Source organism: Aphelocoma coerulescens, chromosome 17 (genome assembly GCF_041296385.1).
Source record: "Aphelocoma coerulescens isolate FSJ_1873_10779 chromosome 17, UR_Acoe_1.0, whole genome shotgun sequence".
NCBI lineage: Eukaryota > Metazoa > Chordata > Aves > Passeriformes > Corvidae > Aphelocoma > Aphelocoma coerulescens.
Window position 1 is genome coordinate 10047733 of NC_091030.1, and position 24271 is coordinate 10072003.

At 52.9% G+C, this 24271-nt stretch overlaps 1 protein-coding gene across 1 annotated transcript; it reads left to right on the forward strand.

The window, feature by feature from the left end:
• The first annotated feature begins 1446 nt into the window (after nt 1-1446).
• Nucleotides 1447-23976, forward strand: ADGRD2 (adhesion G protein-coupled receptor D2). The gene is made up of 25 exons (XM_069031935.1): nt 1447-1509; nt 1584-1644; nt 2273-2503; nt 2647-3300; nt 3954-4052; nt 4544-4629; nt 5006-5287; nt 6527-6638; nt 7012-7146; nt 7420-7540; nt 8014-8119; nt 8389-8444; nt 9527-9653; nt 9763-9866; nt 10523-10625; nt 10811-10964; nt 11735-11868; nt 12449-12564; nt 13481-13601; nt 16852-16893; nt 17103-17156; nt 17464-17605; nt 18131-18189; nt 20128-20158; nt 23357-23976. The coding sequence occupies exons 1-25, from the start codon at nt 1447-1449 to the stop codon at nt 23362-23364; spliced, it is 3201 nt and encodes a 1066-aa protein (XP_068888036.1). The 3' UTR covers nt 23365-23976.
• The last annotated feature ends 295 nt before the right edge of the window (nt 23977-24271 follow it).

The following is a 24271-nucleotide window of genomic DNA, read 5'->3' on the forward strand; positions in this document are numbered from 1 at the left end:
CGGGCCCGGTGCGGGGAACGGCGGCACCTTTTATGTGCCCCGGTCGCGGAACTGCCGCGGAGCCGAGCGGGGCTGCGAGGGGCGGAGTGCGGAGCGAGGCGCGGGCTGCGGAGCGGGCTGCGGAGCCGCTGCGGTTCCCCTGTCCGCCGCTCCGGACGCCGGCAGCTGCGCTCCGCCGCCCCGCCGGGCTGTCGCGCTTGTCCCGCCGCCACCGTGCCCGAGCCCGGCCCTGCCCGGGCTCCCCAGGGCGGCCCCAGACCCGGGGTGGGCTCTCCCCACTGGGTCACTGGGCTCTCCCCACAGGGTCACTGGGCTCTCCCCACTGGGTCACTGGGCTCTCCCCACAGGGTCACTGGGCTCTCCCCACTGGGTCACTGGGCGCTCCCCACAGGGTCACTGGGCGCTCCCCACTGGGTCACCTGGCACTCCCCACTTCCCTGTTCTTTCTGCCCAAACCGGGCACTGGGTTTCCTCTGCACCATCTCCAGGGCCCTCCTTGGAGAAGTGGACACACACGAGACTACATACAGGCACAGGCTGAGGAGCGGGAGGTTGGCGGTGCCGTGGCTCCCTCTCACCCCGGAGATTTGTACTTTTCGCTGGAGGGCCCGGAGCTGTGTTCGGTGTTTCCAAAGTCAGTGCTGAACTTTGGAAGACTGTGAACACAGAGTCTCTTAGCAGCAAAGTGCTTAAATGTGGTTTTACAGCGCACACAGGAGAACCCCGATGAGAGCAGAGATCACTCACAGCTGGCTGTGCCAGTGCCCAGAGCTTTAGGGCTTGTTTGCATTGGCGTTCGCATTGCCAGTTTCCATCTTTGTGTCTTTACGTACCCTCATCTATGACTTTATTAGGTTTTTTACTGCCGTGCACCCGGGGTTTCCTCCCCCTGGGGCGGAGGTGGGGAGGTGGGGGCTCACTGCCAAGCCCTGACGCTGGGCAGCTCCCCGGGACTGCTCCGTGATGCTGGGCTCTGTGTTTGGGCTCATGAGGCTGGATTTACTGCTCTGCAGGGTCTTTTCTGGTGCTCTGTTCCTGCAGATTTTAAAGGCAATGAGAGAAGCTGCCAGTGATGCAACACTGTTTAATGATGCCATTTATGGTGGCTTTTTTATTTAGTTAATGCAGATAAAGCAGCTCTGCAATCTTGCCTGTTCATTAGTATTTCACATCTATGTTTTATGCTTAATTATTTTGTATCCTGCAAACAAATGTTAAACTGAGACCTTAAGTTCTTCAAGAAGAACTGGGAATTCTTTGGATAAGATACTATCCAGGACAGGTACTTCAGAGAGAGTAGTTTTCTCCTTTTTGTTTCGAGACTTTCTGAAGAAAGCAGCCTTTCCAGGGAACTGGCTTTCTGAAGAATGCTTCTGTCTCTGTGATGCATCTGCAGTCATATTTTATTTATTCTAGCAAAAGGTGAAATCTTTCCAGCTGGTCAGCATGTTTAGGAGAGACTTGAGACCTGATTCTTGGTTCTTCAGCTTTCTGGTGAGTTTTACCATTGTTTTTTCTTTGTTCTGGGGATTTGAGATAATATTAATGTTTCTCTGAATGTTGCAACACATCCTCTCCACCAGGCTGGTCTGTCCAGGAGTCTCCTTGCCTTTGCAGCCCTTGCCAAGAACCAGACTTCTAAAGGTTAGTGTTTTTATCAGCACTCTCTATGTGTTTTACAAGCAATATCCAGCACAGAGAAACACAAGGTGTCCGGTGGTGCAAACAAAGGTAAAGAAACTTTTTCTGTTACCCTGTTTTGTGCCTAAAATGCTGTTTGCAGATCTGGTATTTGCCAGGCTGTTTGCTCAGCTGCTTCTCTGTGCCCCACTGCAACTGCAAACCAAACAGATTATTTTGTGCCTGCAGATTGCATCTGCAAGTGCAGAAGCTCGGAGGAGCTGGGAAGCAGGGATAAAGCAAGGAAAGCTGTTTTTACATAGCTGCTTTGAACAAGCTTTTGAGGGCCATCCCGGGGCTTAGCAGAGTGAGCTTTTCCTTTGTGCTGAGCTCGGCATGGTTTGTGTGTCCCACGGGCGCGAGCCCCGCTCCAGCCCCGGGCCAGAGAGCTGCTTTGGGAGCAGACTGAGGTGTCCCCCTCAGTTCAAGCCCAATATAGTCTGAGCTTGTCTGACTGTGCCCTCCGACCAGCCCAAAGGCTGCACGGGGAGATGAGCTCCTGCCAGCGGCTCCTCCAGGATGCACCAGGCAGTTTTTAACAGCGGGCTGGAGAGGCTTTCTGCTTCTCCATGCTTTATGTGTCTTTCTCCAGGTTTTGCTCCCATCACAATTGAGACTTCAAGACACACGTATGAATATGTGGCCACTGCTTTGGACTGGTGGCAAGCTGACAGGTACTGTGAGCAGCGCTTTGCTCAGCTGCTTTTTGAACCCCAGGACAGTGAGCAAGATTCTTTCAGCAAACTACTGCAGTCCCACCACATCAGAAGTTCCGTCTGGCTAAAGGAAAGGGACAGTGTCCTGCACAAAACAAAGAGGAGACGTGAGTATAAGTGAACATCAGCTATTTGGAGACATGTTTTCATTCTGAAAAACATGATTGGAAAAGCTGTCACTTATTTTTTTTATTGTCACTTTACTGGCCTGTGCTTCTTCCTTTCTGCTGACTGAAAATTCTCCTTCTAGGGGGCCATACTGTACCAGTCCTGGTATTCAGAGACAAAACAGACACAAAATATGTGAAGGTGCTCTCTGACTTCCCAGCACTGCCTGCTATCACAGCCTGTGCCCACCTGCAGTGGGACACCAGGACCCAGGAGATTGCTACCATCTTCTCCTATGCCGTGCCTGCTTTCATTAACGAGTTCCAGCTCCGTGGCTTTGTGGATGAGGAAGGCTTTGTTCGGTTTGCTCTCATAATCCACGGGCACCATTCCCCTTACCTGCCTGTGTTCCGTGCTGATGGACAGTGGCATCACTTCTGCGTGACCTGGCAGCAGGAGAATGGGGCCTGGGCCATCTATGCTGATGGGAAAAGGAGGGCATCTGCCAGTGGTTTATGTTCTGTGGGGCCATCTGCCCCCCAGGCCATCTTTGGCCAGGGGACCTTCATAATTGGGCAGGATCAAGATTCCCTGGGGGGCACCTTCAGGGCGAAGGAGTCCTTCAGTGGGAACATCACTGACTTGCACATCTGGCAGAAAGTCCTCGGCGCTGAGCAGATTGAGAAAGTTCGCTCGTGCTGGGTGGTAGAGCAAGACCTTGTTTTTGGGTGGAGCTCAAATGCTCTGGAGGTAGAGAGCACCATTCAGGCAGTGACCATGCAGCTTCTTTGCCCAGGTAAGTCTCACTATCCTCGTGGGTTCAAGCCCCTCTGCAGAGGGAGGGTCAGCATGCAGGGGCAGTCCAAGAAGCCAGTCCCATCCTTAGAGAGGGAATTTGTTGCAGTTTGTGGAATGATGCTTCTCCTATGGGAAGAAAAGCAGAAGCACATTCAGAGCTGGGCTGGGCAGTTTACACATTGTACTTGAAGTCACAGTCATCAGGAAAGCCTTGGTCATTAGAGACCCCTGCAATGACCCTGCCACAGATGGCTGCTCAAATGCCTTGAGCTAATAACAGGATTTCTCTTCTACTAAGACAAACAGCTTCCTTGGCAGGGATGCTGTTCCCTGGGTTTGCACACCCTGTCCTTCAACACTCTGCTGGGAGGAGGGACTCAGGCTCTCAGCCAGGCTGGGGTGACAATACTGATCAGTCACGAACTCAGGACTTGGCTCTGCCACCTCCCAGTTCCTTCTGGAGAGGAGGTACCAGCTGGGAGCCATTTCTGAGCCCAGTCCTTGCTCTGCTCTGGCTCTGGGGCCGCTTAAGGCACAGCCCACAGCATTTGTTGTACTGGGGTTTGTGGATTGCTGCAGGAAAAGTGATACCTGCTGGGGATGGTGTGTCCCTGGAAGACCCGGCCCTTCTGTCTGTGTGTGTTTCCACAGGGCCTGTTGAGGAATGCAGAGTTTTGGAAGTTGGCAGCCGTGGATTCAGTTATGCATCTTGTTTGCAGACTTTGCCTTTCATCTGTCGCTACAGCAAGGGTACAGCATCTGTTAGTTATTTATCCATTGCTTCCACTGCACGCACTCCCAGAGGTCCCAGCTGGGGTGGTGGCCAGGGATGGGGGAGGCCCTGTGCCTGCTCTGAAGGGGTCGCATGCAAAACCCGCTGGGGCTGGCACTTTGCTTCAGCTGCCTGCACTCTGGCAGGGGGTTTGGCTCTTCCCCAGCTGAGCAGTGGTGGTACACGTTCCACAACCTCTGGATGCAGTGTTGTGGAGTGCCTCCCAATCCAGGCATCTCCAGACTCGTTGGCCAGGGGAGCATGGGGAGAGGCAGAAAAGGAGTGTTAAACTGTCTCTCCAGATGGTATCTTGTGCTAAAAATATAATATAGCTGTGAAGTCTCCTTGTCCCGCCTGTCCTGCAGACCTAGCCACCATCTGAGGACCATTGCCCAGGCTTTGAACATGGCATGTGTTAACCACGCTGTTGGACACTACAGCAGTGGTTCTGGTTCTGGTTTATCCCCAGATGCGTACTGGCAACTGAAAAGAGCTCAGCTGGAGTCCAGTCATTCACTTGCCAGCCGTGTGAACACCCTTGCAGTAAGGACTGTGGTGAGTCCTGCAGCCCCAGCAGTGACAATTGGCACCTGGAGCAGGCGGGAGCTGCTGGGGGGGGACATGCTGACACCTAGTGCTGTTGGAAATCACTTTGCCAGCAGTTGTGCCTGTGACTTTTTCTGAGCTGCTATTGGAGATTGTGACCAACACAGCCGTAACTTGTGCTGTGGTCAAACAAGCAAAGTGTTGCTTCAGATTGACTCAACTCACTGGGGAGTCTGGACAAGAAATCCCTTCCCCCAGGGTATTCCTGGTTGGCCAGACAGGAGTCCTGGTGCCAGCAAGGGCATGCAGGGCATTGCCAAAGCACAGCTGATGATCAGGGAGAGTCAGGGCTCTGCACTGAAATAAACCATCTTTTCCGTGACAGATTCCTGTCAGCATCTTCACCAGTGATGTGAAAGACATGAACCTCTCTGTGGCTCTAGATGCTCTTGATGTCTTGGCAACTGTTCTGAGAGAAGGAGAACTGCCCAAGCTTGAGCCATCTGACCTCCTTGCAGTGCTTCAATTACTAAAGCAAGTTTCAGATCTAGACGTCCAGGAGGGAGATGAGCTGGAGATGTTGGAGCAGTTGGGCCAGTATTACACAGAAATAACTGAGTTAATTCTGGAAGAGCAGAATACTGGGACATGGTCATCGATCAGCCAGGTAATGGTGTCACAGGTCTGACTCATCTGTTCATCCTTGGCCTGCTGCATGACCACAGGCTGCTCATGCTGGTCTTGCATGGTCACCTGTAGCTTTTGTGGCCATACTCCGGAGCATGTGAAAATGCTGCAAGCACGGGCATGGAGCCTCTTCACCAACACAGATCAGGGCCAGCTGCTTTCCTGGTGCCTCATCTGTTCTTGTGCAAGTTCTTGTGCAAACAAGTGCGGTGTAGTGGCGCCTTCCTTACAAACCCCTCCAGTGGTTGACTCAGCTCCCTTCAAGCTTCTCCACTTTGTCAGCCTGGATTGACAGTTTGCAGATTCCCGGTGCTGTGCAGTTTCCTTGCTCCCACATCCTGCTGTCTGGCAGGGCAACGCCCTTCCCTTTATAGCGTGTTGTGTTTTCTGTGGATGGGCTGCCAAGGAGTTGTTTGTCATCAGCCCCCACACTGCTCAAAACACCGTCAGGCTTTGCATGAGGGATTTCCATCATCCCACCCCTGTGAGGTTTTTCTCCATTCTCACTTGTGTTTTTTATGCCTGGTACAAGGTCTGCACTCTCCACCTGTCTCTGGAAAATGTGTGAGACAGTGTCTGGCCTGGCCAGTGCCCCAGGAACCAAGCCAGGGACATCCAGAGATGAAAGGATGCCGAGCAGTTCAGAGTTTGCCTCATTGTTCACAGTTGCTCAGGTCTCCATGGCCACAGCCACTCACAGCTGCTGGCCCAGTGTAACTGGTGCAGCTGATACACTGCTGAGGGAGAAGAGTGGGAGCTGTTCACTACAGGGGTGGCACTTGTGTATCCAACACACATAGGACCTTGAGTGATGGGGCCACTCTTCTGCTGCCCTTCAGCTGCAGAGTCTATTTCTGGGTGAAACCTTTTCCAGGAAGAGCAGATGGTTGTTCTACAGCTTTGCAAAAATCAGGAGTCAAGTCTAAAGATTTTTTTTCCAGAAGCTCATTTAGTTATTTATTTCCATGCTGTTTTAATGGCTTTTTATGCAGAACAGTAAGTTTCCCTCATTGCCAGACTCATCTCCTTGCTGAAGGAACTGGGAACATCCTTCAGTAAAGAAATCACAGAAAAGCAAAGCCAAAGCCTTGAGTCCCAACTTCTCTTTTTTTCTGCCAAGGACCAAATATTTAAGGAAACTCTTGTGAGCTGTGGGAAGGGAGGACTGATGGTGCCAGTGCTGATTTCCATCGGTCTCTCTCTCTCTGTCTGTTTGCAGGTTATCAGGGGGCCCATGGCTGTTGTTGAACTCTGTGACAGAATGGTGTCACTCTTGGTCCCACTGCTGACTGCAGAGAGGACAAAGATCACGATCCAACACGGGAATGTTGGTGAGTGGCACTGGAGGGTATCTCACTGGGACCCAGATCACTCACCCTGTCTGGTTCCCAGTCCAAATCCACTCCTGGTTTCTCTCCTCCTCTGGCTCACCTCTTGCCAACCCCACAGCCTGCTCCCCATTTCCTCCGTGCAGTGTCACAATTTGAGGGCACCTCTCATGCTGTGGATTGCAAGAGGATTGTAAGAAACCTTTGGGCATGGGAGAAACAGAGCCCAGATGTCCATGGTTTGCACAGAAAGGGACCTGTCTGCTGTTCTGTGGGTCTTGGCTGGGATTGTAGAGTCCTTGTGGTACTTTGCTGTAGCAGTAGCTCTGAAGGAAGGCTGAACCCTGGTTCAGCACCTGCTTTTACCTGTGCACAGGGATGGAGGTGAGGGAGCTGGAGCTGAGTGGGCAGGAGCTGAGCGGTGAGGCGTATGTGGTCCGGACCCCTGAGAAAGGCAGGCACGACCTCATTGAAGTTCCCGTGGAAGAAATGCAAAGGCTGAAAACCAGAGGTTTGTTATGACACCTGAACTTCCCCTCTGCAGCACCTTCATTAGTGGTACAAACTGTTTACCTTGCCCACGTGAAGTCTGAAAAAGTGTGGGGAGGGGATGCCCTTGATGAAAGGGAGGTGGGCCGTGGGAGAGAGATTCTGTACAGCCCCTCTAGAGACACAGCTTGGAGCTGAGGGTGTTCTGGACCCCTGGTATCACCCCCCAGATGAGGGCAGTGATGTCCAGTGCTGCCCTGTGTTCTGTACCTGTCCCCATGCTCTGTCCCTCCAGGTCTCCACAGAGTCACAGTGAAGAACATGTGGTTTGGCTACGGCTCCCTGCAGCACTGCCTGTCCAGCACCGGCGCCAGTGCTGTGTCCCAGGACATGGCTGCCTCTGACAGGGGACAGAAGTGAGTGAAACAGAACCCTCTGCCCCCCAGGGCTGCCCTCAGCACCACAGAAGAACTCATTTTCAAATCTGCATTGAGTTGGTGCCTCGATTTTGGGGTCACCTTCCTCCTGATCCATCCCAGCCCTGGCACTGGGGCTGCCTGTGCACTGGGATGCACCGTGAGGTCTCCTGCGTGCCTCTGGTTCCCGGGGTTACCAGCTCTGCTGGGGTGGCAGGGAACAGAGCCCACAGGGGCTACTGCAGGGTCCCCTCTGGCTGGGCAGAGGGTGTCTGTGGAGATGGCGCTGGTGGCTCCCGGAGCGGGAGGCCGGGCCCGCTGCTCTCCTGGCGCTCCGAACACTAGGTGGGGATGGCCGCCCGCGCATCCCGCACACGCTGCGCCGGCTCAGCCGTCCTGGGCACGGTCAGATCCCGTTTTCTGAGCACGTCCTGTGGTTCCCGTGCCTGTGAGCAGTGTCCTTTCCCTGGCAGGTACCTGAGCACCACAGTGGGCACAGCTGTGATCTCATCCACTCTGCTCAGTGACTACCAGGAGATCAGCACGTCCGTGCGCTACAGCCTGCAGCACCGTGTCCAGGTACCCCTCAAGGGGCTGTGCCCCCAGCCACCTCCTGCCAGAGGCACCACACGGCCTGGCCCGGCTGTCCACAGCCACGGCTCAGCACCCCAGAGCTTTGGGATGAGGGGTGCTCCGTGCCCAGGGCCCTCACCTTGACGCCTGTGTCCCTGGGGATGTGTTTGTCCTGTGCTGACAGACCCTGTTACAGCCAAGTGAGTGACCTGCACCCACCTGTGTCCAGCACATGCGTGGCTGTGTGACCTCTTCTCTCCCCTCTCTGCCTGCAGGACCTGCCCAATACTCTGGTGGGGCCCATCTGTGCCTTCTGGAACTTCAGCCTCAGGTGCCGTGTTTCAGTTCGGGTCCCCAGATTTATGAGCTTTTTATTTTCACTGGAAAACCAAATATCTCAATATAAATGTAATGGTAAGAGTAGAGATCTGGAATTTTTTGCCTCCTTTGCATGCTGACATCCCCTGTCTGCTGGAGCAGAATGCTTTCCTGGGAAGATTTCCTTTGGAGAAGTCACTCACAAGCAAGTGACCTTTAATGAGGTATATACAACTGAAATGGAAAGCCCTAGTTAATTATGATTGCTGCCTGCAACAAAGAAGAGTTGCTCCAAGACATATGGCCCAAAGACACACAGGACTCCCAGCCCCATAAATCCTGCCTGGCATTGGGATGTGTTTTTGCTGAATGTCACTGTGGTGAGAACACTGAGGCTGTGATATATTGTGGATTGGTAATTAAGTTATTCAAGCGAATAAAACCTCCTTAGAGTCCCAGACTTGTAGCAAGCATGGATCAGTTTGGGGAAGGTGGGAAGAGTGTGTTTTTGGAAACAGCTGATTACTGTCCAAAGGGTCCCAGCAGCCCTGCTCTGATCCTGACCTTCCTGTGGTACTGGGGAGGTTCAGGGAGCAGTGGGGACAGAGCTGCAGCCATGGTCTCCACCCAGGGAATTCAGATGGGAGCGTTGCCGGATGGCTGAGACAGGCTGGCTTGTCCTGAGGATCCTGAGCCCGGTGGCACTGTGCTGGGGTTTGTGGCAGGCTGAGCTGGTGGGCAGAGTTAGACATACTCAGCCCAGTGCTGCTCTCAGGGAATGGGCTGGACAGGGAGCTCTTCCCAGAGCTGTGCAATTACTGGGTTCTGTTTGAAGCTGTGACAGCTGAACTCCGCTTTTTAATGCACACATTGGCACTGGATCTATTTTCATTGCATGCCTGCTGGATGAGGCAAAGCTGCTGAGACAAAGGGTGAACCAAAGGAAAGTCTACACGATGACCTGTCTCTGATATCTTCATCTTCCTCCTTTCAACTCTGCTTCTTCTGGGAGAATGAAATTCCCATCATGCCCTGGCCTTCTGTGGAAGTGGAAGGTAATTTCCATGTGTTTTCTTTGTTTTTGCTGTGTGTTAGCCCAGATGCTGGTGGGATGTGGTCCACAGCCGGCTGCTCTGTGATGATGTCTCTCCCAGACTCCACTGCCTGTTTTTGCAACCACACCACGAATTTTGCCATCCTGCTGCAGGTGTACGAGATGCAGGTATATGAGGAGCCTGTCTCAGCTGCTGTGGGGTGGATGCCAGGACTGCCAGCAGTTGTGGTTAATTCATGAGGGATTTGTGTCTTCTGTTGTTTCATGTCTGGAGCAGACGACCACCAAGGAGGAGTTCACACTGCAGACTTTGACTTTTATTGGATGTGGAGTTTCCTTCTGTGCCTTGATAGTCACCCTCATTTTATTCTTGGTAGTCCGGTAAGAAAAGCCTGGATGCTTGTAGCTTTCTCCGTATTTTCTACTTGATATTTTACTTCAGAGCCTTTGTCAGGGTGTCCTTTATCAGTGTGGGGTGATGCAGGTGCATGGGGAGAGGTGGGAGCTGCCCTGTGGTCCATGGCAGAGGGGAGGGGTTGTTGGCAGGAGAGGGGCTCAGCCCTGGTTGTTTCTGTGGAGATGCTCATTGATCTGTGCACACACCTGTATGTCTGTGGCAAGATTTTTTTATCAATTGCTAACGATGTTTACTATAAAAGCTGCTCTTCTAGAATTAATTTTTATAAAATAAATGGAGCAAGGACTATTTTTTGATTGCCAACCCTTCTGTGTCACTTGGCAAGCACAGAGATCTGCCTTGTGAGCAGGGCAGTGGCTCCCTCCACCTCCCACTCACTGCCTGTTCCCTGGAGCCATGGCCAAGGGCTGAGCAGCCGTATCCAAGAGTGTCCCCTCCACCAAGTGCTTGCACAGCAGGGCTGTCCTCTGCCCCTTATACTGTCACCTTTGCAGTGAGTGGCAGAGAGACCACAAGTTGCCCAGGCAGACCTGTGCAGCCCAGAGAGGACAGGGAGGACCCTTTTGTCGTGCACCCTTTTGTCTGGCTGCAGCTCAGGGCTCCCTCTCTCCCTCCTCAGCGTCCCCAAGAGTGAACGAACAACTGTGCACAAGAACCTGATCTTTGCACTGGCTGCAGGAGAAGCTCTGCTCATGTTCAGTGAGTTGGCCAAGACCAGCCAGGTGAGCTCAGCAGGAATGTCTTATTCAGCCCATGTGACCAGGCTCCAGTGTGCCTGTCAGAGCAACAGAACAGAAGTACAAACCCTTTTATTAATTACCTGTAACTGGCATCTAGGATAGCATTGTCTCTCTGTTTGGAGATGCACGTACATGTGTTGTGCAGTTGTGGTTTCTCTCCTCTCCAGGTGCTGTGTTTCATGGTCACTGCCTTTCTGCACCTCTTCTTCATGGCAGCCTTCTCATGGATGCTGGTAGAGGGGCTTCTCCTCTGGAGCAAGGTGGTAGCAGTCAACATGAGCGAAGACAGGAGAATGAAGTTCTACTATGTGATAGGCTGGGGTATCTGCACACTCCTCTGCCTTGGGTCCTCAGCAAAATATTCTTTTTCTTTTCTAGTGAAAGTTTAAATAGGAGAGATGCACAAATGTTTGATTTAATTTAATATGAGAGCTGGGTGCCCATGCTCCGCAGAGGCTCTCTTGAATTATTTGTTGAATTGCCAGTCTTAGAGTAGAAGTTAAGCAGCATTTTTGTTATATTTCTAAACCCAGGAGTTCAGTAAAAAAAAATGGAGGAGGAGATTTATGGTAAATTTTTGTTCTTGGAGAGCATCACTATTGTCAGATAATAATTAAATATAAATGTGTTCCTCACTAAGCACCTTTTATTCTGAGGGAGCCCTTCAGGGACATAGAATTAATTGAATAAGCTGCATTTTGTGTCAAAGAGGAGACTCTTTAGGGATGTGCTGCTCGAAGAACACACACCTAGTTGGACACTGGGCAACGGCTTCAAGTATTTTAGATTGGTTTATGTCTTTGATTGTCCATTTTGTTAAAAAAGCAATCTGAGGAATAAATTGCTTTGGTCAGGACTCAGGACTTGGAATGCTTTATACCTCAGAGAAAGATGCTGACAGCTTGTAAATCTGGCTGTGTTGAGCCAGGACAGATTTCAGCTGCAGAGAATTGATGTTGCTCGTGGGGTTTTGGAGGCTCACGCTGGAGTGTGTCTGGTCAGAGAGGTTTTGAAGAAATCATCTGGTGCACAGTGCCCTGCATGGGGCATCTCTGCTTTTCCCAGGGTTTAACCTGTGGGTTTTTCTGCAGGGCTTCCAGTCCTTATTGTGGGGGTGACCCTTGCAACTTCCTTTAACAAGTATGTGGCAGCCAACCATTGCTGGCTGAACGTGCAGACCAATGTCATCTGGGCCTTTGTGGGGCCTGTGCTCTTCATCCTGGCTGTAAGTGCCAAACCCTGCTGGGAGGGTGGGATTCCTTTGGGTCTGGTCCTAGAAAAGCAATGCAGAGTCAGGGGTGCAGCTCATTGTGCCTCCTGCTTGTATCGGAAAAATGTTGTTTTACTTTATATAGACTTGAACAATACAAATAAATCTCTTTAATTAAAAAAGCTTTTTGATAGGAAAAAGTTCTTTAAGAAAATTTTGCTGACCGGTTCTTAGCTGTCTGTTCAGTTAGGGATGTGGTGTGTGACATTGCCTTAGCTAAAGGTCTGATTTTAATACGGAACACCTACATCCTTGAAATATCATTGTACAAAACACAACAGCAGAAAAAGGTGCAATGTTTAAGGGGCCCAGAATAGACATTTAAGAGGCAAGATGTTCTGTAGGAGAAGTCTGGGGATAAGTTTCCTAGATTTCATACATGTGTAGATAGCTCTGTGAAGTCTTTTGATTTCATTGCTTTCTTGGTAGTGGTATTTTGTCCCCAAGTTCTGACGCTAGTTCCCAGCAGAAAAGCCTCACCCACTGGAGCTGAGATTACAGAATGTGACTGAGTCCAACGGCTCTGCCCTGGCAGGTGAACACCTTCGTGCTGCTCCGGGTGGTGATGGTGACTGTGGCCAGTGCTCGCAGGAGATCAAAGATGCTGACGCCCAACAGCAGCCTGGAGAACCAGATTGGAACACAGATCTGGTGAGCATGGAAGGGCCTGGCTCTCCCAGCTGTGGCTGCTCTGGGTGTGAAATATGTGAGATAGTGTTAGATACGTGGAAGAAATCCTTTCCCGTGAGGCTGGTGAGGCATTGGCACTGCTTGCCCAGAGAAGCTTGGACAAGCTAAAGACAGTGAGATGTGAGAGTCAGAGCAGAAGGGGCAAAAGGGATTCTCTCCCCCGGGGTAAGTGTGTCTCACCCAAAGACAGTCTCTAATCCCAGCTGAGAAGCCCAGCCAGCACCTTCAGCTTAGGGAACCAGTGCTGGTCTCCATCTGCATTCACACTCCTAAATCTCACCCCTTTGGGATAGGAGACCCTTGGCAGTGCCTGCAGAAATCCAAGCTTGGGACCTGGTGGGTTGAAAGTAAGGCTGATGGGGGTTACACACACAGGGGAAGAGGCAGTGGGAACTTCTGTAATCAGTCAATACTGAGAGACCTCTAGAAAGCTGCTGCCTGAGTCATTACTTTATCATGCTCCGTGAATCTTTATTGTTGTTAGCTGGCGCCGGATACCCCTGCTAGACACGCATTGTTCCCCTGTAGCATAAATAAATTTTCCCAAATTTACAGAAGCACAAAGATAGGGCATTGCTGGAGGGCAGGGTGACATCCATGTGCAAATAAAACAAATAGAGAAACCCTCCTTGTAGCAGAAATTGGGGGAAAATAGCTGTTTTCTCATGGCTAATGACGTCAAAGAGCTCCTTTCTTGCTAGCTTGCAGTGATAAATGAAGAGCAGGGCTGGCACACTGGGGTCTGGGAGGTGAAATATTTGGTTTTTCCTGTCTTAACTTATTTTGTTTGCAGAGGAATTTGTTCCACAGCTACTGTCTTGTTAGTGTTTCATCTCTGAAATGTGCCCGGGTAACCCTGAGCTCTTCCTCCTGCCAGGGCCATGGCCAAACCTGTCCTGGTGCTGCTGCCCGTGCTGGGGCTCACCTGGGTGTGTGGGGTCCTCGTCCACCTCAGCATCGTTTGGGCCTATGTCTTCATTGTGCTGAACTCCCTTCAGGTGAGTCCTGCACCAGGTGGGTCCCAGGTCACAGCCAAGCAGGCACCTGCGGTTTCCTGTGCTTCAGTGCACTCTACCTGTCCTTGTAGCCAGGGACACTAACTCTGAAGCCAGCCCAGCTTTCCCAAGCCACTGGGCTGTTTTGTCTGAGGAAACTCAGTTCATCCTTCCAAGATACAACATATGACTCTGGAGACCTTGTATATCTAATGGCCCTCAGCACCAGTCTCTGGCTGTGTCCTACTGGTGCCACAGATTTCCAGTTGAAATCTTGTTTCTTGTGTTAGGCTTTCTGACATCGGTGTGGTTTCAAAATGGCAGTTACAAACTCATTAGAGTTTTTATTTGCTCATATAATGGGTAGTTAAAATGGCACCTGTGCAGTCAAATGGGGCAGACATCCCTCCTGCCGTTTGCATCCAGGAAATGAGTCTTTCCTGCAGGACAGGGCTGGGCCGTGGGTGCCACTGTCCCTGTTAGAGCAGGGCTGCTGGTGGAGAGTGTGTCAAAGGTCACATCCAGCCACAGCCTGCTTGACTGCTGCTTGGATGGTGTGTTCCAGGATGGGTGTTCTCCATCTGGCTCCTGTTCAGACATTCTGAGAGGTGACCTCTGTGAACAGTACAGGCAGAGCCACCTTCCCCTTGCCTGGAGTTCAGCTTTACTGCAGGGAGACTGGGGAAGAACTAAGAATCGAGAGCTGAAAATCCATGTTGTCTGCAGCCATGCAGCTACTCCCCAGGGATGCTCCCAGTGCCCAGTGACAGCTGTACCGGGATCTGGTGAGATGCAGGAGTGTTTGGTGTGCCAGCTTTGGTGGGCTGGTAATCAGAGCCTTGCTTGGGACATCTGGAAGTTTGGGGGCTGTTTCAACCTCTGACTTGCAAGACCTTGTGTAGATTATATCATCTCCTTCAGCCTCTTAATTCCTCTTCATCACCTGGCTACATTCTTAATGCTCTTTGCTTGTCTTGGTGTCTTCCAGGGCCGTGGCTATGGCTGCCGTATTGCAGTCATGTTGTTAATAAGTTACTGTTAATAGGGAGTTCTGAAGGGCAGAGAGTAACATCATTACCTGGTGCATAAAGCAACACTTAATATTTGCTTCTGAGTTTACTGTTCTCATCAAAAAACTTTAAAGCTTTAACCAGCCTGCATGTGGTTAAGAGAGCAAAGCAAATTGTGTAAGTCCCAGCAGCCAGGAGTGCTCAGTTCTGCACCAAGCTGGGACTGTTCCCAGGGCCTCGGGATATCTGGAACTCAGGGACACGTGGTGACAAAAACTCCTGGAACATGTGCTTGCCACCTGCGATTCAAAGCATCAACAGAGGCCTTGCAAACCTTGAGAGAAGGCAGCTGTAGATGGAGCTAGAGAAGCACTGAACACCCCTGGACACCCCTGAGCACCGCTGCTCCCAGCATGGTCCTGAGGGGAATGTAGAGTTCTCTGCAGGCAGGTGGGAGCCAGCTGAGGGGCACAGCGTGGGCCAGCCCAGCCCTGGGGCTGAGGCTGTGCCTGCACCAGTGGTGCCTCACGGACTCCCTGGGCAGTCCCAGCTCTTGGCACTGCGTATTCAGGGTCCCCTGCCCTGTGTTTGAGGACAAATCCTGCTCCAGGGGATCAAGTCAAAGGAGCAACTGGGCACTGCCCTCCAAACCCCTGTGATTCAAAGAGTTTTCCACCCCCATCTCCCTTTTTTCTTTTGTTTTAATAGAAATTGGCTCCTGCTGTAGCTCGTGCGGGTTTGTGGTGCTTCCCTCTGGCATACTTGGCTGTTTTCAGAGTAGCACTGGCCCAGCTCTCCAAGGGTGAACCCAGGCGTTATCACCACGTGCACAAGATGCGTGGTTGCTCAGGGATGTTCTGTCTGTGGCTGGCACTGGTCCAGCAGCCGGGTGCTGCTCATGCACATCCGTTGGGGCTCTGAGGGGAGGTTCCAAGGCCAGACAAGGGCTGCCTCTCCACTCTTAAGGATATCAGGAGGATGGCAGGAGGCCTGTCTTAACGATAATTAAACATAGCATCACTTCCCCATATATCCTCATGCTGTGCTTGGGTTATTGAGCAGGAGAGAACTGCAGGCTCAGAGCTGTGTGGACAGACATGACTGTGCTGTACACATTTGCCCCTGTCCCTTCATTACCAAGTTCAGGACAATCTGCAGATTGCCTCAGAGGAGAAATAAATGCTGGTGAGAAGCTGCAGAGTTGAGAGAAATCCATCCCCTTTCAGCCCTTTTGCTGACTGTCCTAGGGATCACTTGGAATTTCCTTTGAGGCCAGGGACACGTGGGTGCTGTGCAGTTCTGCTGCTGCTGGGGTTGTCTTCAGTTTGACTGCTTTCCATTTGTATGCAGAAGCCCAAGCCTGTCTTCAAGGCAGCTCTGTGTGTCGGCACCAAACATGACAACTCCTCCAGCCAGGCAGTGCAGGAACAGCAGCAGGGAGCCCTGGTGCTGTGGGGCAGGAGCACGGGCAGGAGCACGGGTGGAAGGGCGGGCAGGAGGGGCTCCTCCAGAGCCGCAGCTCCGCTCCCGCCCACTGCTGCAGCTGGGCCTCCTCTCCTTCCTCGCTCTCCTCCCAGCCGACCTCTCCGCTCCCCCCTCCCCACGCTCATCCAGAACGATTCTTTCAAGGAAGACCTGCTTTGGAAGCCTGGCCAGAAATCTGGTCTGGGGGAGTGACCAGCATTGCTGGCTGAAGGACAGGTCACGGCACGGTGCCAGGGGGCTGCTACCACTGCGCCTGCCAAGAGCTCACAGATGAGAGCAAGGCTCGTTGAAGACAAGATGAATTGCATCTCTTGCTGCAGCTGATTTATCTAGCTGCGATAACAAAACACCCCACAGATATAACATAAATCTGGTAGGCCAGATAGGGCTGCTTTAAGGCCCAAATCCTTGGTCTGGAGCCGTAATTAGCCCCAGGCTGTGGCCCCCAGGCAATGCTTGCTCTGGGCCTGGCCTGGGCACTCTCCCTGGGCACATCCCTCACGCAGCTGTGCCCAGCGTTTGGTCGTGGGTGAGGTGCCATTGCTCACTGCTCCTCGGTGTGTGAGAGCAGCAGACTCTGGGAACAGCCTGGTCTCAAGTGTGGAAGGTCCTTCCTGCCTGGTTGTCCCTGGCTGTGCTGTGCCCACCATCTGTGCCAGTCTCACCCATTCCAGGGCTCCTCAAAGCCGTTTGCTCCGTGCAAAGGAGCACAAACCAGCCGTACGTCTCCGACCCTTCCTCTGCTCTCTCCCTTCCAGGGCCTGTACATATTCCTGGTCTACGCAATCTATAACAGCGAGGTAAGAGCTGCCCCTGGCTGGGCTCAGTCACTCAGCACAGCAGCTGTGTGTTGGCATCTGGGGGTGGCTGGGTTGTGGCAGTTGCAAGGGGCAGCACAGCCCCACCGTGCTTCTGGAACAGTGGCTGCTTTTTCTCCGTGTCTTGCTGGAGCATCTCCAGCTGTGCTAGAGCTGCTGTGGCCCTCTCTCATGTCCTTGCTCTGTTGCAGGTGAGGAATGCCTTCCAGAGGATGAAGGACAAGAAGAAAGCCCTGTCATTCACAGTAAGTTGGAAGGAATCCCTGCTGCCCCTTCATCCATCAGCCGCCCACCAGAGGAGGGTCCCAGCTGTACCCGGGGTCTGCTTTGAGGAGATGATGATGGAAAGAAATCTTGGTATTTTTACTTTTGTCTCCTTTCTTTGCATTCTTGTTGGACAGCCCAGACCCAGTTAGGCAGCAGCCTGCTCTGCCAGGGCGGGATGGGAGCCAAAGCAGTTCCAATGAAATCAATCTTTGAAGCTGCATCTCTGGATGTAGAGAAGACTCGTTGCGATTTTCACTGCCCTGTATCTCCTGCCTGTCATTACAGAACTGCTCTCATCCCACCAACTACATATCAAGTCCAAGAAACACGACCTCCTGGGACACAGGAAAGCTGAGGCCTGCAGCTGAGAGTGCCCTGCCAAGCCCTGTGCAGAAAGACCCTCCAGTGAAGAACATCACCAACAAAGGTAAGAGGATTGTTGTTGCTGTTAGCCCAGACTGGGTGGTGACACCACAGTAAAATGTTATTCCCAATACTTGAATTTTAGTGCCCCTGGCGCTGCATTAATTCCTTTGCACACTGTGCCTGTGTGAGCCCAGGGTCTGGTGCTGCTGCTGCTGAAGGGGGAGGCAGAGTCCTCGTGCATGTGGGTCTCAGAGGGGTCAGGTCCATGCCCGCAGCCTGGCTGGGTGTGGGCAGGGCGGTCTCATCAGCATGTTAGGCAGCATTGCATTCTCCCGAGGCAAAAATCCAAGTTAGTGTCTTAAAATTAATTTTCTGGAGGAGAGGCAAAGGTGACAGTAGAATTTAGGGATTTTGGCTTTGGGGAAAAAAGGTTTTGCATTCTTCAACCAGTTTGGGGGTGCAGTGATGCAGAAAACCTCTTTGGTCCCTTTGCTTCAGTGGGAGACACAAAGCACCAAGTTCTTGGTAAAGCATGAATATTTCTGTTCTCTGGTCTATGAACTCATTGTGCTGCTTCACTCTTTAGGAAACTTTGGAGCCAAAATTCCCATTGGAATTTCATCAATTATGTCACCCGAGAGACCGGTATGTAACATCTTCTGTTCTTCTTCCACCTTTACCCTGCCCAGAGCACAGCAGTTGTGTAGGGGCATCACCTGAGCCCAGGCAGGGGGACAACAGGGTGAGGCACCTTTCCAAGGGCAGGAGAGGAGGCGGCCCCAGAACAGCTGAATTCCAAGGCAAGGGCTCACCCTGAGCCCATGGGGAACCAACCCCACTGCCACGTCGGGAGGGTGCTTAGAGCAGGGCCCTACAGGAACACGAGGTGACACTGAATTTGAGCCATGCAGCCCTAAACTGAGGTTGGTAGGGATCAAGAAGGAGACTTTCCCTAGGACAGCAAATTAAATCAGGCAGTGGGGCGGCTGCCATGGGCAAGTCTCATCGCTCCCAGGAGGTCTGTGCTGCCTGCATTGGGACCGAGAGCTCAGCAAGGCATGACCTAAAGCAGGGAACAATTTAAATTTGACTGCTCTGCTCCCACTTCCATCTCCTGCTATTGAAATGATCATCAGTCCTTGTGCACTTGACATACAAGTGCTATAATTTCCTCAGAATAAAATCCAACACTACTTTCATGAGTCTCTCACTGAAGGATCTCTCTTTCCCTCTCTAATATTTATCCTTTGAAAACCTATGTCACATAGACAGCTCTTATTCATCCAACAGATAATACTTCTATAGCTGGCATATCATTCTGAAGCCACTCAGTAAAACCCATATTTCCATCTCTTATGATTTATATTGTGGTTAATGCCACAGCACCAGCCCCCTTATGCTGAACAACACCAAGACTCGCTCGCAGGTGATGCTTTTCTCAGCCAGCCAGGTGCTGGCTGTGTGAACCAGGGTCAGGGCTAAGCTCCTGGCACCAGGTATGAGACGTGAGCCACAGGGATTAGCCCAAGGACCCGAGTTCCCTAAGGCAGGGGCATTAGCAGGCAGCAGATCCCCTAAATGCCAAGGCCGTGGCATTTCTGAGCAGGCAAAGACAGAAAGTGCTTCCCTCCGTGTGAGGGTCACTGAGGGCTTTGCTGTATCTTTGCTGCATAAACACTGCATTTTTAATGTGCTTGTTCTCTTTTTGAGCAGCGTGGGTGCCGCGCGGCTGAGGCTGCAGTCGGTGCTGCCGCAGCTCCCGGCGCTCCCCCGGGGCCGGTGCAGACTCCGGGAGGGTCCGTGAGCCCCCTGCTCGGCAGAGATGGTGGGCACGCCTGTGCCCTGCGTGGTGCCACCCTGTGCTGCATGGGGGCTGCTTTCCGTGCCCCTCAGTTATAGAAGCCAGGGCTGTTTCTCCTGCTCCTGGCTGAGTCACGGCGCTCGCCACAGGAGCAGCGAATTCAGAATGTCACTGGCAGCTGCACAATAGTTTGGATGAAGAGAAGATGCTACTTAAAAGCGTTTGAGAACACTTAAAATGACAAAACAATGAGCGAATGAAGATACAAATACAGACAAGATGTTCTTTGTGTTTCAGCTTTTTAAAATGTTGTTTGGTGATCTTTGTTGTTCTTGGACTGGGAGCAGGAATTTCACATCTCCTTGAGCATTAACCATCCCTCAAGCACAGAGTGCAGACTGTGTGGGCTCTTCCCACCACAGCACAGGGTGGACAAAGCTTTCTCACCCTTTCCTGGATTTTCCTGTGGTCTCCAGCATGGTATCCAGCCTGGTGGGTCACCACGGGGCTGGCAGGGTCCCCAGAATGGGTGCTGGGAGCAGGGTGTCAGCTCCCCTCTGCTGGGGGATCCGGGTGTGTCCGGGGACACTCTGCCCAGTGCCCATCCCTTGGCGCCCGGATGAAGGCTCCGGTTCCCAGCCTGTGCAGCAGCTCAGTGCTGGGACAGTGGGTGGTTGGGTGCTGGGGAGCCCTGCCTGGCCCCAGGGAGCGTGTTGGGGGTGACCAGCAGCAAAGCCATCAGACTCATACCCTCTGCTAACATATGTTTTCCCCTCTTTCAGGCCGTAGAGCTGACAGCGTTCAAATCCTCAGGTAACATCTGCCTATGTCATGTTCTCTGATTTTTGCTTCTGTTGATGCTGTTCCTGTGGCTATGTGCTGGGGGACTGCCCAGAGGGCAGCTGCTTTCTGCTCAGGCTTCAGGAATCGTATTATTTCCTAACTGCCCTGATGGGTCTTGTCCTGGCCAGGCTGTGGGAAATCTGTGTCCCCTAGGAACAGATGAAGGAGATGTGGGGAATATGGAGCCCTGCCAGCAGCACTGCCTGTCCTGGCAGCTCAGTCAAAGGTCCCATCTGAGGGCACCTGCCTGGTTTCTCCCCATGTCCCTGCGCCTTTCTTGCTGCCCGTCCATGTCGGCTCCCAGCTCCCGGGATCCCACTGTGCCAGCAGAGCTGGGGGTTGCAGGTGTGGGCAGGTGGCAGAGGTGTGCTGCAGGTTCCTGGTGCTGAGCTCTCTGCCTGCCCCCCGGCCCCGCTGCTCTGTGGGGGTGCAGCAGGGACTGGCATCCCTGGCTGCTTCCAGAGGGGCAGCAGCTCTTTCTGCCCTGGGCTATTTTAGACCAACAGCTGTGGCAGAAAGCACTGGTGGGTGCTGGGAGTGCCATGATCCCAAAGAAGGAAAGCTGGGGAAGGTGGGGTGTTCAGACAGGGCTGGATTTATGAGCTTAAAATCAGCCATTTAGCTTCTTCTGTTTCAGGTTGTAGAAAGGCCAATGTCACCATGGAGGTGGGTAGAATTAAAACCAGAAATCCCTCCTAAGCCCCAGGCCTCTGCTCAATGGCAGCTCCCTGCTACCTCCTCAGCTTCCCAGCCTGGCTTTGGGCAAGTCCCCAGCTCCTCAGAATACAAATGGAGCATATTTCGCTTTATTTTCTTTAACAACCACTGCTGGGTACTCCCAGTGCTTCCAGTGCAGCTTCTGGATGGGGACCCTCAGGTGGACAGTGCAGTGAGGACACACCAGGAGTGGAGTGATCATGTTTTTTCTGCATTGTGACATTTTCTTTTGTCAAGGCAAGCAGTACATTAGCAGGCTTCTGATTTTGCTCCACATGAAGTGTCTAAGCAGGGTATCCTCAGACTATTTTCGAGATGATGCCACCCAGAAGCAGTGCAGCTTTCCTCCCCGCAGTAGACACATGAGAAAGGCAGAAGCGGTGGCAGCCAGGAGTAGCCGTGCAGCGGCATTTCGAGCGTAGAGTGGGGTCTCAGAGGCAGCGAGACCTGCACCCCACACAGGCACTTGTGCTCTGTCCATCCACCCTCACCTGCTTCTGCCTATTTTATGACCCACATGTGTTATTAAACTCCAGCTGTGCAGAGAAGGGGGTTGTTTAGTTTGGTTTTATTCTCTCAGGCGAGCCCTCAGTGCATTTTTAAAAGCCCAGGTCTGCACAGAGGGTGATGGAACGCCAGGCTGGGCTCGGTGCCGTGGGAGTGGCCAGGGGTGCAGGGAGTGTTGTGCACGGCCACCCTCCCTGAGAGCCCCCCAGGCTGCCCCCGTGGCTGGGCAATCCTTGAGCTTGGGGTGAAGGAGAAGATCTTGAACCAGAAGAGCTCTCCTCTCACACTTGTGTTCGTGGAGCAGCACAGCGCCAGGGCCGGCCCCGCCGCGCTGCTCCGGGCTCAGCCACAAGTGCTTCCAGCCATTAAAGCAGATAATAAAAGGCTGTAGTGCCCAGCTGTAGGGGTGCTGGGGGACCCCAGGGCCGCTCAGCCTCACACAGGCGTGTGCCTTCACATTCTGTTCACAGAGCAAAGCGCTGCGGAGCTCTTGGGTGCCAGAATGGGGACAGATCATTCCAGCACAGACACTGTCCCCTCTTCTATATGTTGTCTCCCAGATAGTTTAATGAAAAGAGACATGTTTAGCCCTAGATATCTTTATTTGAAAGCTGCCAGCCAGCTGATGAAAATGGTGCTGCTGCCAGGAGGAGCTCTGGCAGAGACCTAGGAGAAGCCCAGCTGTCTCTCCCAGGAAAGCTGTGGTGGATCTGGGATGGAGTCCAGCACTTCTCTGCTCCGGGGCCTCAGCCACGCTCCTGGGAGAGCTCTGGGTGTTGCACTGGCTCCAAGTGCAAGAGACAGACAGTGGGTCCATGGGGAGGTGGGAGGTGGGATGGGTGAGGATGAGGGCAGATAAAATCCAGGTGAATCCCAGGCCAGAACCAGAGAAACAGGGAGTTTTGCAGTGTGGCTGTGGCAAGAGTCAGGCATGGCCTCCCCCCACAAGGGCACAGTCCATGGAGCAATTCCTCAGTAATGAGCTCCAGCCCAGCTGTAGGGAGCTGCACTGTGCAGCGAGCACTGCCCGGCTTCATTACGCACTTTTTGTGAGCAGGGGAGGGCTGGGGCAGTTCACATATTTGCACAAACAATAAGTCCCATCTTCCTTGTCTTGGCAAACAAGGGCTCCAAGAGGCCTCCACATCCTCCATCTCCTCAAGTGATGGCTGCTTTGTTTCCCCACGATAATTTCATTATTCTGTTTGAATACATTTATATGTTGCTAAGCCACACATAGCAACATGGATCTTGTCTCCACGGCCCAGCCTTCCTCTGATCGATACTGAGTAATTCTGCAAGTCTCACCACACTGTGTTACATAAGACTGGTTTGAAATAATAAGGAATTTATGAGTCTTTGGGATTCAAAGCCAGGAAACACCTGAGTGTCATGGGGAGAAATAGAGACCTCCTCCATGCCAACCCTGCTGGGCAGCCTGCGGTGGGATCACCACCGGTGCCATGGCCCTTCCTGAGGAATCCCTTGTGTACCCTCTGGAGGAAATGCAGCCCATGTGGCACCGGTGCTTCCTGCCATGGCAGAGCTGGTGTTTCCCTTAAATCCCATTTAAATCTCAATCTTCTGTGCTCCCAGCACTGGGTGCTGTGCTCAGGCCGGTCACTGACCAGGGAAGAAGAGGTCTCCCTACAGCCATGGCCCTGTGCATGGAGGCTGCTTTGGCTTCCTGTCATAAGGACCAGGTTTCAGAGACCCCCAAAGGGACAGGGGGGTCTCTGGGATGGCAGAGCTGTGCCACTGACAGGCAGGGCTGGCTGTGCCACCCCGGTGCCACCTGCACCCACAGCTCTGTCCTGCAGCAGGTTTGGGCTGCACTTCCTGCCAGGGCGCTGTGGGATTCTGCCAGGGCTCCCACTGCCCTGGGAGGGACCCCTGCCCGCCCCTGCTGCCAGCACAGCTGACACCTTCTCTCTTTTGCTTTAGGTTTCTGAGAAGTTTCTGGGTGACAAGACTACAATGCAGAGGGTCCTCCAGCAGGAAGGATAGCAGGTTGGAGGAGCTGTCTTCCCTTGGAGAGCTTCCAGCCTGGGCAGAGCTGTCACCCCGATCTCCTTCCCAGCACCATGTGCAGCCAAGCCGAGGCAGGGGCAGTGTGGGGTCTCATGGGGCTTCATCTGTTGCTGACAACTGCCCTGCTCCTCTCCTGGGCGGGCACCCAACAGGCAGGTACTTGTGTTCTGGGGTTCCCACGGCTCCTGCAGCCTCTGCCAGGGAAGCCAAGGCTGGCCTGGACCAGCACTGCCACCGCTGCCCCACATGCCCGCTGACACTACTGGCAGTGCTTGATTGTGTGCTCTCGTTGTTGCTGCCAGTAGAGTTTGTTTAGCCTGGGGGACCTGGAGCAGTGGGATGGGGACAAGCCCAGCTTTGTCGTGGCAGCTGTGCCCACGTTCCCATGCCAGTGAGGATGGAAGCACCCCTGAGCTGGGGCAGGGCTGGGGACGGGCTGTGTACGAAGCACATGCACTAGGGAAGCCAGCAGCTGGCTTCAAGCCTTTTCTAAGCCAGCTGACATCAATAGCATCTTCTGCGGTTTAGGACAAAAATCCTCTCCCTGCTCCTGCTTGGGTTCCCACCCGGCTGGCCTGGCCCCTCGCCAGCTGGGCGCTGCTTTCCTTCCCTCTTCTCCTCTTACCTCTGTAGTGTTTAGAACATAGAAAATGTGGTGGGTTTTTGCTGATTATGACAACAGTAAATGCTGATTTTAAAGACAACTGCCTCTCCTTGTTGCACCGTGTCCGAGGGAAGGGGCTGATGAGCCCAGTGAAGGGGGTTTGGCCACGGTGCAAGGCCCAGGGCACTGCCCACTAATTGCCCATAGATGCTGCTGTTCCTGCG

Coding starts and splice junctions, on each gene's coding strand:
- ADGRD2 (XM_069031935.1), top strand. CDS start 1,447: ATGTTTAGGAGAGACTTGAGACCTGATTCTTGGTTCTTCAGCTTTCTG. Junction 1,510..1,583: donor TTCTGGTGAGTTTTACCATT/GTTTTTTCTTTG, acceptor CCTCTCCACCAG/GCTGGTCTGTCCAGGAGTCT. Junction 12,565..13,480: donor CAGATTGGAACACAGATCTG/GTGAGCATGGAA, acceptor TCCTCCTGCCAG/GGCCATGGCCAAACCTGTCC.